The sequence below is a fragment of the Scleropages formosus genome, chromosome 12, assembly GCF_900964775.1.
Source record: "Scleropages formosus chromosome 12, fSclFor1.1, whole genome shotgun sequence".
Taxonomy (NCBI): domain Eukaryota; kingdom Metazoa; phylum Chordata; class Actinopteri; order Osteoglossiformes; family Osteoglossidae; genus Scleropages; species Scleropages formosus.
Genome location: NC_041817.1, coordinates 8,549,351 through 8,567,688, shown reverse-complemented (window position 1 = coordinate 8,567,688; position 18,338 = coordinate 8,549,351). Strand labels below are relative to the sequence as shown.

The window sequence follows — 18,338 nt, the reverse complement described above, 5'->3', positions numbered from 1 at the left end:
CAGTACAATAGCATTAATAGCCACTATCCAGTCTTTTTGCTTCCATAACCAGTTTTGTGTGCAATGGCAGCACCACTTGTATTAGATGTTTTGGGATAGAGATACACACTTTGTGTCTGAAACCCAAAAGATTTTTCTTCCTCACTGGTGTCAGTCAATGTATCTCACCTGTTAACCACTGAATTACCCTGGAAACATTAAGCGCTAGCATTTAAACACCTTAATCCAACAGTCAAACATAACATAATTTGTTAGAAATGGTACATGGTGCCTCTAAAATAATACCATCAATATGCTTTGTACAGTGAAAGATTTATATTTTTCCATCCAGAAACTTTTGTATATGAAATAATGGCAATTTGATCCTGAACACAGAATCTTCTTAGTGGGTTGATTTCATGAAACAATTTAAACTCCATTTGCAAAGAACAGGTGAATATGCAACACTATAAAATCAAGTCAAAACCAAAAACAAATAAGACATAAATCATACAATAATAAAGTTTATTATGGCATACATAATGTTTTTCTTTTTTTTGGTGTAACCACACAATAAAGTGCAAACTGAGGAAACCAGCTATTGGAGTTAGACTGGACAGAACCATTATGATATACCCACAATGTGTTTCTTCTACTTCATGTCTTCACTTTAGCTGGTACTTTTGTGCAAACACTGGATAACTACCATAAAATCCTGAAAATCTGCTTGGTCAGAGTTGGAGTTGCTTACCCCTGAATTCAAGGGGAAAAAATACTGGGAACTATATTTGTATTATACACTGAAGTTGAACTAAACTCTACTCCAAGGAAAAAAATCTGCTGAGCCCCTCATCACACAGATGGAAACTGCCTCCCAGCTGCTAAAGGAGGAGGCTGATACAGAAGCATGGGGCCAAAAAAAGATATATTTTCTCCTGTTGCTGGAGAATTCGCTCAACATGTGCAGACTGACTGTGTAGCAATTATAATTTCATCAAACTTCATGAAACTTTTTAAAGATGCTATCCGTAACGTGACCCGAAGCTGGAGATACATTCACCAGTCCCTGAACACAGACCCACTGTGGAAATTATGCTGATATTAGTGTTTTAGAATGGTAACCATTTACACTGCACAACTCTATTTCTGAACAGCAACGAGTACAGTGCATTTCATTCTTCAGTCTAGTAATTGTGCCACTACTAGGAATGCATACGCATACCACATATACCACATAGGACTAAGAAACTTCCCTGTGGAGTACAGAAGATATTTGACATTACAACCGCTTGAAAAAACATCCTTCATTTTACTAGATCAGCATTATCCTTTTTGTTATTAAATAAATTAATAAGTGACATATTACACAAGAACACCTTTCAGTCTTCAGGGCAGAGGTGGAAGCAGGTAAAGGCTCCAGCAATACCACCCCATGGGTGCAAAAGCAGCATTGGAGAAGCATGGTAATGGAAACCCGTTCTTTTAACAGGGAGACAGGTATAATCACATAAACATAAGGATGAGTCAAAAAAATATAACTGAAAAATTGTGAAAGAAACAAAACCCTTTGTAAATGTCTAAAAATGTCATGGTTGAGACATGACCAGTGTCAGATCTGGCTTCAGCACTAAACATATTTTGAGAAAGAAATGTGATAGTGCTGAACATTTCCCTCTTATTGTGCAATGGTCCACAGGCAAACGACAACTGGAGCAGATACGGCAACAGAATGAAAATCAAAACATGACGAAAGTAAACAATGACAGCCGCTCTACGTTAGTCATTTTTAAGGGAGACACACACTGTCCACTGGGCACTGGTTATGTGGGCAACAGTACTGCAACAAACTTTACTGCCAATTGCTTGAGTAGTACAGTAGTATAAATACAGAACTTCTATGGAACCTGTTACTGTAACCACAGATTTTTTGTTTTTAATCTTTTTCACTGCTGGGGTTGTTCGAGAACGACTCCAAGCTTCTCATAGATCTCCTTCAACAGCAGCAGAGCCGTGTCCTCCGATTCCCTGCAAAACAAAAGGTATACAATTCAGTTTTGTTTAAGGAGCATAACACAGTACAGCAGAGCTGACAATCTACAATACAATACCAAAAGAATGCCACCCTTGGCTCACTCTTCAGTGCATTTGTCACATTTTCTGTCGTCAGGTCAACAGACATGGGCCAAATGGCAGCCGGTTGCTCACCAATAGCAGAGATGGCTCTGGATAGCAAACAGATACTCATTGAAGCTCTCGATGGGCTTCTCCTGTAAAACATAATCAATGCGCCGACCACCGTTCAGCATCCCAATCTTGATGTTCTGCTGCTCCTTCTGCTCCTCAGATGCCGTTTCTACCTCCTCCACCTTTGCACCTGCCGAGGTCAAGAAGAGAGCAGCCAATGAGCTGCAGTGAGCACAAAAGACCCTGGGTCCTCGTGCAGTAGACATCCGAGTTACAAATTTTTCAAGACAAACATTTTTCAGTTTATTTTCAACCATTTTCTACACTTGTCTGTTTTCAAAACTATTACCCTGTTGTACAAATGGCTTCAGAGAAAAGCGTTAAACGACTAAACAAAAACAGAATGAACGCAACCTGTGCTTCTGCACCTAGAGTAGGAGCGTTGAAGTGGATTAGTTCAGTTCACCTTGAGTGTTTACGGCTTGTGTCTGGTATTCTTGTGTGTTGGTAATCAATTAAAAAAATAAATAAATAAATAAAAAACAGGAAACACTGCACACATTATGGAATAAAACAGTCAAAACCTGCAGTGAATAGGTGTAAAATGGAAAAATAAAATGCCACACAGACTGTTTTAGATTACAATCAATTATACTCAATTCATTATAATTCATTTAATTAATTATAGCTACAATCCCAATTCCAAAAAAGTTGGTACAATAAGGAAAATGCTAATAAAAACAAAAGGGAGTTTTGGAAATTTACTTTCACTTGTATTGAAAGAAGAACAATATAAAGACAGGGTATTTCATGTTTGACTTCATCAGCTGCATCGTTTTTTGAAGAGACAAGTTTGTGAAACTGATGTCTGCAACATGTTCCAAAAAAGTTGGGACAGTCGAGGGTTTACCACTGTGTAACATCAGCTTGTATTTTAACGACACTTATTAAGCGTTTGGGCATTGAAGACACCAGTTGGTTAATTAGCAAGTGGAATTTTCCCCCATTCATTCATTACGGCGGTCTTCAGCTGCGCAACTGTAAAGGGGCCTTCGTTGCCATATCATGTTAAACAGGATGGTATATCTGAGCTTTTTACAGAACTCAGTCTCTTCATTAATCTAAGGATGTCTGCAGTAAACTTTTACCAATTTCCTCCAGCGGCCGAATTGACGACAAATCAAGTCACAGAACATCTTTCCAAAGCCAGCTGATCTATAAGTGTATTCAGCAAACTTCTGTTCGCTTGTGTTGAAGATGTGCGCTTATGCTCCTTGCTGGGACTGGAAGACCAGTTTTCATTGAGCAGCTCATTTCCTTTCACACAGACCTAAGACTGAGCATGGCTACAGCATTTGTGCTTTCCAGAGGTGGGTAGCAGCAAGTTACTGTTACCCAAGTAAATGAGCTGTACCTCATATATACTAGCTACAGCTACCTTGTATTGAAGTGCTTGCTTTTTTGACACCCTACATGAACCACAACCTATTTAACTATATCAAATCAGCTAGAGTGAATAAATCAAGTCCAAAGAGTGTGAGTAACCCTATAGGGTTTTACCCTTTTGTTTTTGAGCATTTGATATCACGTGAATTATCATTTTTTTACTGGACACTTTGTGTTTTCTAACGATGGGACAATCATTAGTTCAGCAGTTAGGGATACTGACTTGTAACCTAGAGGTTGTGTGTTTGAATCTCAATCTTCCCACTGCTCTACTGCCTTTGAGTTATCCTGAACTTCTCTAGTATGAACATCCAGCTATTTAAATTGGTAAAAAGTAAGAAATCACTTTGGATAAAGGCATCAGCTAAATGACAAAAGAGTGATATTATCTGGGGCAGCAGGTAGCACAGCAGTTAAAGCTGTCAACCTTGTAATCAACAGACACGAGTTTGAATCCCTGATCCTCCTGTAGTACCTTTGACCAAAGTACTAACCCTGAGGTGCTCCATTAAAGTTACTCTGCTGTACAAAAGGATGAATCATTGTAAGTAGCTTGGAATACAAACCTAAAATAAGTCACCTTGGACAAAGAGTCAGCTAAATCATAATTAATACCTAGCAGGCTGTGGTCTTTTGATTTGTATCTTATTAAACAAATTGACAATAACTTTACTGAATTTAATAGATTTAATTTATTGAAAAGATTAGTTAAAATTGCACATTGTACATGTTAACATTGCTAGATAACATTAAAAGCTTTGTTGGAATTCTGTGCTTGAGTAGTTTTCTTTTTTTGACCAAATCTTTTTTGCTTTTACTCAAGTAAATAGTTGGACAAGTACTTGAATTTTTTTTTTTATTATTATTTATTTAATTTTATTTTATTTAAAGTAAGAGAGAGAGACCAGCTTTCTGTTGACTACCGTGTTTGGCTATTCTACCCACCTTTGTTTGTGTGTTTATATACAGAGATGTGAGGGAAACTCCTGGGAACCAGTGCACAGATTTGGCAAGTATGTTCATGACCTCAGCACAAGCAATGCCTTCCCACCAGAGAGGGGTTCAAATGACCGAACACATCCTTGCCCTGTTCGGCCATAACAAGTGCAAACTTGTGAAGGCAAGAGAGTGGCCTACAGATAGGTGAATGGAGGAGTCCACTATCCAGCTAAGCGTGTAGACCAGTTCTGCCCAACATGCAGGGGCCTTCCATTAAAATGGGGTGTAAATATAAACACAGAACTACCTACAACTTCCACATTTTACCTAAAACTGATTTCCTTCAAAAAGGTTACATATATGACCTGAGATTCCTACTCCACAATAAGAATTAAATAGTCTTAACTGCTAAACAAAACTCAGCCCAAATTCTCAAAATCTTTTATGCATGGAAAATATAAAAATCCCTTGCAACTGCAATCAAGTGAACTGGTTTCCCGTTATAAATTTTTGAATTCTATAGAAAGTTAATTCTATTACAACTGCTGACCACGACCACCAAAATCTCTGTTTTCTCACTTTTATCAGAACATGTTTTCTTAAATAAAGCATTTCTCAAGTGCAAGAGGAAAGAAAAAAATTCTGGAGAATTCCTAAACCAAAACTGACTTTATCTGACGAATTACCTGGCTTACCTTGGAAGTAATTTAAATTAATCACTTTTGGCCACTCCAAGATTTTTTTCCAAAAATCTGGCTTACACTCTGTCCTTTTGGCTGTGTCTTTCCCGGCTGAGCGAAAAAGGAAAAGCCGCCACCCCAGGCCCGAAGGCAGCAGAAAGAGGATCGCATGCAGATGTTAGAGGTGGAGAGGAGAGACAGGGTTAGCAACAGGAGCACTCACACACACAACCGTAACCCCACACCAGTAGCGGACAGGTAGGATTACAGAGGAAGCCACGCAACGGCTAAACAGTTTACTGCATATAGTAACGCTTGAGTTTTAAGTTAAATGGAAGAGTTAACAGTGATCCAAGACTAGGTGATGCCCACAATCCAGATTAAAACTGATAAAGCACACAAGTTAATTTGTTCATGCTATGGATTTATAAAGTCACAAATGGAGAGAAATGGTGTTTCAGTGTCTGACCTTCCACTTGTTGTGGGGAAAGTGCTGCTGCATCGGCTTCTCCTTCTGCTACCGGGGGAAGTGCTGCGATTGGCAGCCGAGAGAAGGACTGCCAGGCAGTTCGCAGAGAGCCCAAAACATTGTTCTTCAAATCAGCACTCATCCGTGTCAGACTCTCTTTCAGCTCTATGGACACAGATAGCCACTGCTCAGCTCGGTGTGGGAGCCATATGGCAGCCAGCAGTCCGTAAACTGAAGACGGACACAGGAGCACAGAACAGGAAAAGGGCTCACCCAGGTGCATCCTCTTCCTGCCTTTATGGTGTGGAATCAGCATGGGTTCAATGTCCACATCAGATACAATCATGGGTTCTATTCTGTAGGCCACTGGGTCAAACTGTAGGAAGAACAGAAAAAAACATGAGTTTCGAGAAGAAGCCATACGGAGACTGAGCTGCAGGTTCCATGGTGTAACGGTCAGCACTCTGGACTCTGAATCCAGCAATCCGAGTTCAAATCTCAGTAGGACCTTTCACCATGATAGCACACACTTAACTGTCAATCCCTTCTCCAGTAAGGAGGCTCACACTATTTCTTGGTGGCTGGACCCAAGTGCATGATCGTTTATTCAGAATCAAAAGGACTAGACGTGTGGTCGGTCGATCGACGAACTAACGGAGGCGAGGGTCAAGGAGGGCGGTCGTTACCAAAGAGACGTGGAACGGGACTGGGGAATGATGAGGGACAGGACTTGGAAAAGCAAAGCAAGGTAAGTCTGAGAACACAGAGGGGGGTTTGCTGGGGGGGGGGGGGTCAGGAAGTGGTTCATAACTACGGGTTGTACGTAAGTCGAACGTTCGTAACTCGGGGACTGCCTGTACGTGGTAAAGTAATGTAAATGAGACAGGCACAGAGAGTGAGGTAAAAGTGGAGATAAGAGGCGCACCGGGTGGTAGATATTGTAGAAGCTTTTGCAGGTGGGGAAACTGTAGCTGGGATCAATGCGCTTCAGGCCACGCACAGTGAGGAACATGCCGATCGGAGAGCCAAAGGCAAAGAATGTCTGGGGCTCGAAGTCCAGCTGGGGATAATTGATGGATACCTGAGGATGATATGAAAAAGCCACACAGATGGTATCTACATACTGACAATACACCTCAAAGTTGCAATGATATGAAACATCAAATCAATAGTAGTAAATCTATGTTTGCATTTGCTTCTTCTGTAAAATAAGACCTGTTAAATACCTGGTTATATGCATTCTACAGCTTATAGCTTATTTTTAGAGATGCACCCCATTAAACTGAGTTTCAAAGCTTTCCCCTTACTACCTCAACTAACCTAATTCAGTTAACACTAGAAAATGTCATGTGATTTCAGACAATGTTTAAACTTCAAACGTGTGTACCATTTGGAAATATGTCACATCACGAATACATTTACTTCTTGGGTTGGGAAACAGGCAGGAATTTCCAAAGGTAAAAATTTTTCTTAAAAATTCCATGTTTTCTTCTGTATTTTATAAAAATTCTGTCTATGGAAGAGAAAACATGGCCAGTGGTCACCAGCAAAGCCAAGTGGTGGCCAAAGCACATCTAAACAGGAGTATGGGACTATCTTCATTCAACTCGCTTAAACAGCATTTACAGCTCATATCTGGTGTTCATGAGCACTGGGGTCATGCTTCTAATAATAGCACTGTAAGAATAGCATCATTAACATGGAGGTCAAGCGGAAAAAAGGTTGAAAAGGGCAAAAAGATAAACACATACTTACAGAATGTCAACTAGTGAACAACTGGGGTTTCTGGCTCAATACATTTTTCTCTAATAATCTCAAATTAAACTTTATTATGGCTAAAGGTCAATAAAAAATATGTTTTGCAACCTTTTATATATTTTAGATGTTAAAGAATAGTTGGTTTGTACAGAATCTAGCCCATGATTCAATCAAGGTACAACTATATTACTAAGCTTTACTCATTATGACCGAAGGGTAAAAGTGATTTTGGAGTAACAAACTCAAAAGCTGAAAACAGAACTCTGTTCCCAAATGTGTTTGTAAGGTGATAACACACCCAAAATAAACACACTCCAATACGCAAACGTTTCCCGGAAATCCACAAGAAGGAAACAGAAGGTGCAGCAATCTGACATCAAATGATTCGGGTCCTAACTGATAGCCACAAAAGGAGCAGTAACACACCACAACAAACAGGGTAGGTGGCACCACGGAAACATGGAACAGAGGGACTCCAATGGTTCCCCGCCACAAGCACTTCAACAAAACCCATACAGTACAGAGCAACAGTGAACACAACCAATGGAGATGAAATGTGATAAGACCTGTGGGACATGGCGCTGAGCAGAGTGATGTAAACATACAGGCTGGGAAGAGTGCCTGAACAGACAAGTCGTCAGATGTTTCTTTAGAAAGCATGGACAAGTGAAGAGGAGAAGGTGGCATGGCAGGACAGAGGAGCACACCGCTGTCATGGAGCCCCTTAGTGGCACCAACCTGCCCCGTGGCAATGCCCAGATTCTGCTATCCAGGAAGGCAGGAAAGAGGAGGAGGGTGCAAGGGGGAGAAGAACAGGAGGCCTGTATTAGGGTTCCCTCCCCCACAGTAGTGCTACTCCTTCTTCAAAATAAAAAGCTCAACCGTAAAAGAAACATGTGCAGATGCTTCCTGCTGGCTGACAGGCATCAGAAAGCAGCAAGTGGTACAGAAGCTGAAGCGGAGCAGCAGTTAGTCTACAGCAAGCAGACCTTGCCACTAAAGCATCTCAAACTCATATCAATGACCAGGCTGAGCACAGATGAAAGTGTCCTTCAAGAACACAAAACACTACAGCAAAACTACATGGAAATCAGGTAGACCGGGCCTCACAGAGAGACGCATGGTGGATATGAACATCTGGGATTTATGGCTGATGTTTTAACAGATGAATCTTGAAACTTACCAGTTTGAAACTAGGTATAACAGAGTACCCCAAACTGCAAATGGTCATGCAGTCAGCACTGAGAATGCAAATGATGTGCTTGTGTGTTTGCAAACACAATCATTACCTGCCCAATTCCTACATCAAAGTATTCATAGTCCACAGCACCAGTGGTGGAGACACTGCGCAGGAAGGCATAGTTCCCGTCGGTGCCCTGCCCATCTTCAACGGGGAAATCCTCACCATCTCTGGATGCATGCAGGCCCGGTGCTAAGTGGGTGTTTCCTGCCTTATACTCCTGCAGGAGAAGAGGAAGAAGGCACAGAGATGATCAAGTACCTCCTCTCTCACATGGGCCCACGTAGAAGGAACCTCCATCCGCAGGTATAGGTGTGATACGCAATCTAGCTTTTACCAACCTGTAACATCGTTCTTCTCCGCATAAAACTAAGGATCTTCTTTCGGGGCCCCAGGGGTATTCCCAACTCCTTCAGATCATTCTCAGAGCACAATGCCTGGACAACAAGGAGAGAGTAGCTTCAAGGCTCAAGCATAATTACTGCACAGCCAACTTCTCAAAATGTCCTGCTGGGAAGACCTACCAAAGACTCCAGGTCCAGCTGCTCTTTCTTGAACACATCAATGTGCTCCTCCAAGCCCATCCTTTGTAAAACTTCCTTCATGGTTTTGTATTCGAGGGTGACCATGTCACCACTGGTCTTCCCCTAGCAGAACAAACCACACTGTCATTTCAGCAGCTTGGATTTAAAAGACAGTATCTGAAATTATTCAAGCCAGGCATATTTGTCCCACATTAGATAGCATTCAGTACTTTAACTGTGACTGAGGCAGCATTTCAACGCTCGACAATGTTCCTAGCACACACAGTGGAAAATATACTTTTCCAGTTTTTTGGAAGAATGTGTTTCTGCACATCGAATTTTGAGACTGATGCTTACTCTTATGGCATCCTTCTCTACTAAACTGGTTCTCTGGTTGGTCAGGAGGTCAAACAAGATGAGAGAACCTGAAAAAGGAAAATATAAATAAAGTGGTCAACTGCTCAAAAAATTAAATTACGTTTGTCCTCCTGTGTTAAGGTACCTTTTAAATCTAGTATCGTCTCAAAATTAATTTACATTTATACAGTTACTATTTATGCCTGCTCCAGTTGGCATTTATTCATCTAGCTGATGCTTTTCTCCCAAGGAACTTGCAGTACTATGCTATGTACAATTATTATTCACCCACTTGGGACAGCAACTTGGGGAAGTCCCTTGCTCAAGGACACTAGAGCTGGTAGTGGGATTCAAACCTCAGAATTTGAGTGCAATGACAACAACTATGCAAAAATTCCTCTTGAGAAATCCTCCAAATTATTCTTTCATTAAAGTTTGGTGAGTGTTCCCTTTATTAAAATATTAACTTTATTAAGTTAATGCTAGTGTGTTGAATTGCAATGAATTTTCACATGCTAAAATCTTGTGTCAATTCAGAGGGAACCAAAAAAAAAAAAAAAGTATGAAGTCAACACAAGAAATGGCAGAAAATGGAGTGAAAACCATGAGAGCACAGAAACGAATAGGCAAAGCCACTGTAGGAAGCTCTAAGATGGGCAAAGTTACCCAGGCTGTGGCCGGCAACGGACACACCACCGGTGAACTGCGGGTGTCTCTGGCGGAAGAGTCGGTACAGCTGGTTGACCTCAGAAGCAACTGTGTCTACGATGGTCTGGCAGTAGGTGGGACTGTTGTAGAAGAACAGGTCCAGAAGCGTGTCATTGGTGAAGTGTCGCAGGCGGCTGATGCTTGGTAGTGTGATCCTCTGGATGTCCCTGCGTAAAAGAACACACAGCAGAAGGCAGGGTCACTTGAGGTGGTCACCATTACCTATGCACACCAGTTTGCCGCCATTGACTACAACCTAACATTTCACCAATTCTTCTTGTGGACCAGCATCATGTTTATCCACAGCTTTGAAACCACAAGACAACAGAAAAATATAAAGTGCCAACATCCTTATTTTACTGAGAAATTCAAGAGGCCAATCATAACCTGTTTTGTTTAATCCTGCTTGGGGCAGCAGGAAGAATGGTGGCTAGAGCTGCTTCCTCTGGGCTCCAAGATAGCAGGTTCAAATCCTACCTGTAGTAGCCTTAGGCAAGGTCCTTACAAAAATTGCTCTAGTAAATGTAACTAAGCTATATAAATAGGAAAATAACTGTATGTAGTTTAACATTTAAGTGACTTTGGAGAAGAGCCACAGCTAAAATACAAATCAGGTCGAATGATAAGAGCTTTAGATGCTCTGTGAGGACAAAAGGGGGGGAGATTGTTCTTACTCGTCCACGCCAGTGGCATCCCCGTGCAGTGCACTGTGCCAATTGACAGGGAGGAACTCAACTCGGCCGATCCTCTTCTCATCCTGGGCCTTCTTGAAATGTGTATTGAGTAAGCTGAGAGAGGCACTGCGGAAGTCGTTCACTACACAGACACAAAAGACTGGAGGTCACAAGTCGCACCAATCCCATGCCCATACTGTCCTGTAGAGCTATATACTAGCACAGCGCACCATTTCAAAACACATATTGATACATGAAGAACAACAAGTTGCACATGTGATCAGATCTCTGTGACAGAGCCAGGCCCTTGTTATGCAGTCCCGGCCCTGCAATTATTCAAAGTCAGAGCCCTAACTCGGTGTCTACAAACCACACTGGATGATGCTGCGGAAGCGCAGGTCGCAGGCTGGCCCTATGCCATGCACCATGAACACCAGGTGGTCCACTGATTCCGGCTCACCTGCAGGACGCACGCACGCGCACAAACACACACACACACACAAATGTGTGCAACATCAACAAATATTAACCCAAAACCTCCAATCACCAACACTCCCCACACAATGCACCCATTACCAGCCTTACAGTGAAAGATATTAACAAATGATCTCTACTTTGAGCTTTGATTAAAGGGTAGACTTCCAGCCATTTTACAATCACAAGTTGTCAGAAAACTTTCAGTTAAAGGTCAACTTTATGAAATTACACAGTGAACTTGCTTTTTTTATTTTTTACAATTCATTATCTAAAGACTGTAAAATAAGGCTCTTCGACCAATACACTACCTGCAACCCCAAATCTCATATATTTTGGTTTCTACCACAACAAACACCATCAAGGATCTCCTCATTAAACAGGACTAATTTAGGAATGCCCAAACCAACACTACTGCCTGAAAGGCAAAATGAGGCCACGTAGCTCACCATCCGGGATCTCGACAGAGATGTTCTCAATGCCTCTCTTGACAGTGCGGGGCCGTGTCTGCTCAGACGGTGAGGACATCCACTCCTCCTGCAGTGTGATGGGCTGGTAGTGCATGATCAGCTAAGGGGGAAGAAGTGGAGGCAGTAACTCATCTATACAGAGAAAGTGCCTTGGAACTGGGTCTCATTTTTCAGCTACAGTTGTACTGTGGTTTGACTGCAACCACAGCAACCCACACGCGGTCAGCTCAAAAGCCTAAGCCATCAGAACAGAACTAGGACCTCAGCAGGGCTGCCTGGTTAGTCACATGGGCCAAGGGTGAAGGACCCTACCTTAGGATTGTGGAGGATGACTGTCTCCCCAGTGGGGAACTCGAGCTTCCTCTTCCACTCATCCAGAGTTACAGCAATCATGTATGCCTCCTGACAGACAGCAAATACAAGGGACAAGAATTAGCTAGAGTACAGCTGCAAATACAGAAGACGGATGGAAAGGCAGGCACCAGTGAGCATCACAGCGAAACGGTGTGGCCACCATGAAGTACTCCCACATCACTGTTGGAGGCCCAGGCCAGCTGGTCCACTGTGCATCATGCTGAGACTTTCTCACCTCTAGGCTGTCACTGAAGTCCTCTGGGTAAGGCAAGTATCGAGTGTCCTTGTCCCCTTTGTAGAACCAAGTGCAGCGACGCACCTCTGAAGGGGCCTGCTCCCAGTACACTGCATAGCGTCTTCTCTCCTTCAGCTTTACATCATAGCGCTCCCCTTCAGTGGCCACCACCACCTCCTTGACACTCCTTAGACCTGGTAAACCATCAATCACATGTCAGCATTAGAGTCTTGATCCCACGCCATAATGTCAAAAGTCATAATAGAATTGATGGTGCTTTATTCTGCTATTTAAATCATTCATCGATTGACACTGCATAGAACAACATTATGTATTAGTTGTCACCGAGTACATCTTTAAGACCTTTAAGTTTGTACAAAGGTAAATCCAGGTCACTACTAAAGCCTTTTTTGTATAAACAGGGTTACATCATGATTTCCATACAAATAATATATAAAACCTCTCTTCTGGTGCACTGATCAGTGACTGACTGGCTACACACTACCAGCTGTGCAAAATTAGGGCACTTGAATGTTCGCTGAGAGGCATTACACCCTGAATTCTGCTCTGCAGCACAATGCTGACAATAACACCAAAACCAGAGAACACACACAGATAAATGCCAGTTCTATTGTGACATTAAGAAATCTAGCATAAGCAAACACTAAACAGATCTTGCCTAAAGATCAGATGAAATGTGTCATCTAACTGAAGCCTAGAAGACAAGGCACAAAAGGTCTACCCTGGGTCCTTTATTTAGATATTTAACCCATCCGAAAAGAGCTAAAGAGTCTGGGAGGTTTGAGAAGTCCACTCACTGGACAGATAGGCTTCTTCCAGCTTTTGGGAATCCTCCATGCTGAAAGGCAACCATGAGTCCTTTGTGTCAGTCCGCCTGCAATAAAACCAGTGGGGCTGCACTGGCTCATACAACGGAGGGACAGCATCCATATCGACCAATTCAAAGGAGCTGGACGAAGAAGGGGAGGTTGCCTCATCCGTGGCAGCTGCTGTCTGCAGGCAGAGTGGTGACACATATAAACCTCACTGAAAGGACGCAAGCTTTAGTATGCCCCAGAAGCTCCCCTAACTTTACTGTGGCCTCCAAAATTATTAGTGCTCCTGTTAAGCAAATTAGTATAAAGCATTCACACTTATCTTCAGAAATACATGTTTCAAACGGTACCCATTTCTGTACCTGTGGAAAAACCCCACCCATATCTGAGAAACCACTCCTTATAAATAATAATGAAAGCCTTGTTAGCTCATAGCTGAGCAAAGTAATTTAGATCAGCATAAAGCCATACAAACTGCATTAAAGTGAAAAACTGAAACACATAAAATTTAACCAAACACTAGGACAATATGAACATGATTAGCATTTTTCCAGTATGGAAGCGCTTCTTACTCCAAAAAACACAGTGCAAAACATTTGGTAAGAGACCCTGTACATGTGTTGAAAAGTTAAAACTATACATGAAATTATAATTCAGATTTAAATAAATGTAAACACTTAAATATGACACAGAATACAGAGCAACAAGTACTAAATATGCCTTCAACAACCTATGTTCAGTAATATGAATAACGATTACAACTTTCAGTTTGTAATAAGGTTTGATAAGTTCCCATTAATACCTCAAAAAAACTGTAGGATCGTAGAAAAATGCATAATTTGTGAAAAGAGATCATCAGAATGCTGTAGACAATGCAGAGAAATAATAAAGCATGAGTTTTTTTGGACGAGTCCTTCATCAGCTGTATTCACATGTGCTGCCAAAGACGTTATGGTCACCACACACACACACAAACACACAGAGAGAGACAATGCAGTTTACCCGCCTTTGAGCTGGAGTTTATTCAGTCATCTAAGGAACAGCCGATCCTAGAGTTTCAGGCAAGACTTCAATAATTAAATACTGTCCGCACTTCTGTACCCTGCAATCCCTTGTGATCCTGAGATGACCAAGCAGAAGATGGCAGAAAGACACCCCCCTGGGGTTGACAAAGCCAGGCCTTATTCCTGCTACAACAATATGGGGTTTCTTCTGTCCATCTGTAACAATGACCAGGCCTATTACCACTGCAAGTGTGACAACCATCAAACACTGGTTTACAATATCACTCATATTTAAGTGTCACTATAAAAACATTTACTCTGCTTCCCTTTGTGACACAAACTGCAGCAAGGTTTTAACAGGAAAACCTACATAAGAGACTAATTTTGCAGAACCGGAAACCGCTACATAACATGTTAAATCCCGGTTTTTGCAAATGGCCTATGAGCACAAAGAATTGCATGCCCATCTACTGAAAACTCCAGAGGGTGTGGGTCCTGATGAAGTACGTTTACAGAATTTGCACACACGTTGCTTATTATACACCAATTCCACAAGACTTCAACATACATGCACCTAGTGTACTAGAATGTTATGGAACTTCTGCCATCATCTCTCCTTCTCAACAAAGGTTTAATTAAACAACCAAAAATTAGTAACATTGTTCCTAAACAAAGTTCTTTACCCCTTTTGGTCCAAAAATAACAAAAACTGATACTGTACCTGCACTTGAAAAGTCACATGCAACCCCCCCAAACGTAGGTACAGAAGGAAGGTAAGGAGAACATACTATTCCCACATGAATAAGAAACCACTTTTGGGAATTTAAACATTCTCTAGTGTCGCTAACAAAAAAACTATAAAATACTGCCCATACAGGACCATCAGTTTACCTACTGTTAAAAGTTAAACATTTGTACCTCAGCTTACAAATGCAACTCGGACATAGTGTCGCTTGGTAACTTGGAATTGTTTGCAAGTCCACCCACTACATCACAATCAGTATAAGTTTAGTAATACAGCTTAATCTGTATTTTGATTTATTTAGTGGTTACGTTCTGTAAAACCCACTAGATAAAGCTATAACAAATGAAAAATCTGCTGTAAGACCATTCCATTTTCATCAGCAGCTCATCCAATGGAAGGTCTCAGTGTCCCTCTACTACTGGAAACATCTGGCATGAAACAGGATGCAACGTGGACCGGACTCCTGCTTATTATCTTTCATTAATATGAAGCACCATTAAAGTTTACTTTAGAATGACTGCAAATACACTCATCTTCAGGATGTGCAAAATGGTGCTGTGTTTCTCCTGCATCTGTCTCAACTGCAACTGACAACAAGAAAAACTGGGCACAAAGAAGCAAAGGATTCATCACAAACATGTACGCTGGTATCTGCTGGGTAGTTTCTGTAAAAGTACTGGATACAGCAATAACAAATGGGAAAGAAGACCGATGAAACCAGTGCACGGAGCTGCCCCCACACACAGTCATTTGAGTTTATACTGTGTTTTGCTACCATTTAAGGGTGGAAAAGGTAAATGCAGGCCATTTATTCGCTCTTTAAAAGCAGCGTTAGAGTGTAGAACAGCAAAGAAAATATAACACAATAGGTCGGATCTTCGTCACATGAGCTAAGAGCACAGTGGAACCTCGGAACTCGAACGCTTCTGAACTCGAACAAGGTGTTTGAGGAAAAAAATGTCTCAGAACTCAAACGAAATTTCAGAACTCGAGCCGATGAACCTTTCAGGCTAAACCTGTGGATCACGCGACGCGTCTTTTTTCCCGTAAAACAAAGGGTGCTTATGACGCGTATCACTCGCGGAGTGAACATCTCGCTGAATTGTGCTATGAATTTCCACGTTTTTGTGGTTTTGTATATCCTATATTAAATAAGCCATCATGGGTCCTAAGAAGGTTACTAGTGAAAGCGAGTCAAAAAGGAAAATAGCGAGAGCCACGATAGAGGTTAAAAAGGAAATAGTTGAAAAACACGATAGAGGTGTTTGCGTGCTTGATCTGGCTGCGCAGTATGGAATGCCTAAATCTACGATTTGCACTGGGTTTTACATTTTTATTTATGGTTTTAGCATCAGGTATGTATGTATGTATATAGGTTTAAATAGGCAATCATTTGGGGGTCTGGAACGGATTAATCCAACTTGCATTATTTCTTATGGGAAAAACTGATTCAGAACTCGAACGCCCTTCCGGAACGAATTAAGTTCGAGTTCCGAGGTTCCGCCGTATTTAAGGGTGCTCTACGTTATTCATGATGCGCTGCTACACAGGATTCGGAGCGATACTGCAGAAAGGGCCAACACAAAAGGGGCGGCCGAAGCGGCACAGGCGAGCAACCGGGTGGAGACGGAGGCACACACCCGGGCACCTGGAGCGTCGGACAGGTCCTCCACGGCGATGACGGGCGCAGGCTGGGTCGACCCACGGGGCGTCTCGGAGCCTTGAGACATGCTGGGGTCCCTCTTACACTCCTGTGCGCTCAGCAGCTGGCCATGCAAGAGGAGCTGCTTCCACTGTCCAGTCTGTCACTGGGGGACAATTAAACACGCTTCAGTTAGAAAGTCACTCTTAGGTTTTGTTGTTTTTCATTTCGAACAGTGACAGGAAACATTTCACAAGGCGAACAAGAGCTGCCCAACGTGGGCAGAGGAGCCGCGTCCCCGCGGATGTGACGCCGGCGCTAAAAACTGCTCCTAAAACGGGCCTCGGGCCGTCTGTGGAACAGGACACTTTTTCCCCTCAAGGATTGCTTTTGCCAGTACTTTTTTCTCGACGATTTATCCCATTTTGATTTCATCCACGGTTTACCTTCTGCACTTCCAGCTGTCTACTGAGACTCGCAGTGTACTTACACGTTACAGCTCAGTCAATGTTCCTCCTGAGGTCCGTCTGGCCCCCAAATCCGTCTCTGCTCCTCAAATCGCACTTGGACTTTAACTCAAGGAGAACGGGCTTCTGTAACTTCAAATTTTTAGAGGTTTAACTTGTTTTACTGCAAGTCCGGTGAGCGGGGTGGGAGCGGCGATGATCTCGATCTTCTCCTCCGACTTGACACTTGTCCCAATTTCTCTCGCCTTGCCTTGTGATTGTCGCTCCGTGCCAAATAAACGCACCGTTTGCGTTTCCGCGCAGTTATTATTTATACTTAACTAAATCCGCTTTCGTAAACGGTTCTGTTTTGATACACAATCTGTGTTTCCGTCTTCACGATAGTTCAGTTAAACAACTGACGTGACGCCGAATAACGGCTCCCAGCAGCAGCAGCAGCTGACGTGAAGCACGGGATTGTTGTGGCGGTTCAGGACGTCCCACACCCGTAAAGTGTGACAGCGTCAGACAACGAAAGACAGTCGACCACCATTCTTATTATAGATAACATTAATAACAGTGGTTTTAAGGGGGGAGGGACGAAATATGGTAGCAGGAATACAGCTCTCCGTCTCCCTGCACTTGGGAATACTGTACTGCGCGCCACCGTCACCTCCTGCTGAACGCTGCCTGGTGACGTCACGCCGTCAGGAGGTTAAAGGTCACTGATTGCCGGTTGATGTAAAAGCAACAGTCATCTGATGTCGGCGAATCGGATTAGCGCCTCGCGCTGTAGTGGAGCTCTACAAACGAACTCGATTCTTGTCTTTTTCTCTTAGATATGACGTTTTATGTCGCTTTTTGGCACCGCAGTCATTTCCTAACTTCTCTCAGAATTAAAATAAGTGGGATTGATGCTCTGTTTGTGTGAATTTCTGAATCTGAGCCTCGTCACAATTGAAATTTTGCTGTGTGTGTGTAGTGTACCCAGTGTAACTGTGCAAAATGACAAATATTAATAAACGACTCCGACTCTGTTTGAGGAAAAAATGCCAAACATTTTCTTTCCTTTCCGGGGACATATTAAAAATAAAAGTTAAATTTTATTAACCATGTTTAGCATCAGCCAGAGGAAGAAACTTTTCTTTCTTAATACATGGGTGGGGGGCTGACG

At 42.3% G+C, this 18,338-nt stretch overlaps 1 protein-coding gene across 4 annotated transcripts; it reads right to left on the bottom strand.

Moving 5' to 3' along the window:
- Positions 1-500: 500 nt before the first annotated feature.
- ddhd2 (DDHD domain containing 2) lies at positions 501-17,938 on the bottom strand. 4 transcript variants are annotated; one of them, XM_029256746.1, is made up of 20 exons: positions 17,209-17,938; positions 16,717-16,884; positions 13,310-13,505; positions 12,492-12,685; positions 12,215-12,304; positions 11,882-12,002; positions 11,329-11,418; positions 10,959-11,100; positions 10,243-10,451; positions 9,577-9,644; positions 9,220-9,342; positions 9,037-9,132; positions 8,745-8,915; positions 8,194-8,217; positions 6,623-6,778; positions 5,971-6,073; positions 5,698-5,862; positions 5,244-5,339; positions 2,185-2,353; positions 501-2,004 (listed from the first exon to the last, which is right to left on the bottom strand). In XM_029256746.1, exons 2-20 carry the CDS (start codon positions 16,804-16,806, stop codon positions 1,923-1,925), a joined length of 2,385 nt encoding a protein of 794 aa, XP_029112579.1. In that variant the 5' UTR covers positions 16,807-16,884; positions 17,209-17,938; the 3' UTR covers positions 501-1,922. The 4 variants fall into 4 exon arrangements, with proteins under 4 accessions (XP_029112579.1, XP_029112581.1, XP_029112580.1 ...); XM_029256748.1 differs by having other exon boundaries at positions 5,310-5,339; positions 17,209-17,937; XM_029256747.1 differs by lacking the exon at positions 8,194-8,217 and having other exon boundaries at positions 17,209-17,937.
- Positions 17,939-18,338: the final 400 nt, after the last annotated feature.

What these genes read in the sequence shown, in the direction of transcription:
- ddhd2 (XM_029256746.1), bottom strand. Translation starts at nt 16,806, where the DNA reads ATGTCTCAAGGCTCCGAGACGCCCCGTGGGTCGACCCAGCCTGCGCCC. An exon ending in GGAGAAGAACGATGTTACAG is followed by an intron (nt 8,916 to 9,036) that starts GTTGGTAAAAGC and finishes CTTCTCCTGCAG; the next exon opens with GAGTATAAGGCAGGAAACAC. An exon ending in TGGGCATTGCCACGGGGCAG is followed by an intron (nt 6,779 to 8,193) that starts GTTGGTGCCACT and finishes TATCATCCTCAG; the next exon opens with GTATCCATCAATTATCCCCA.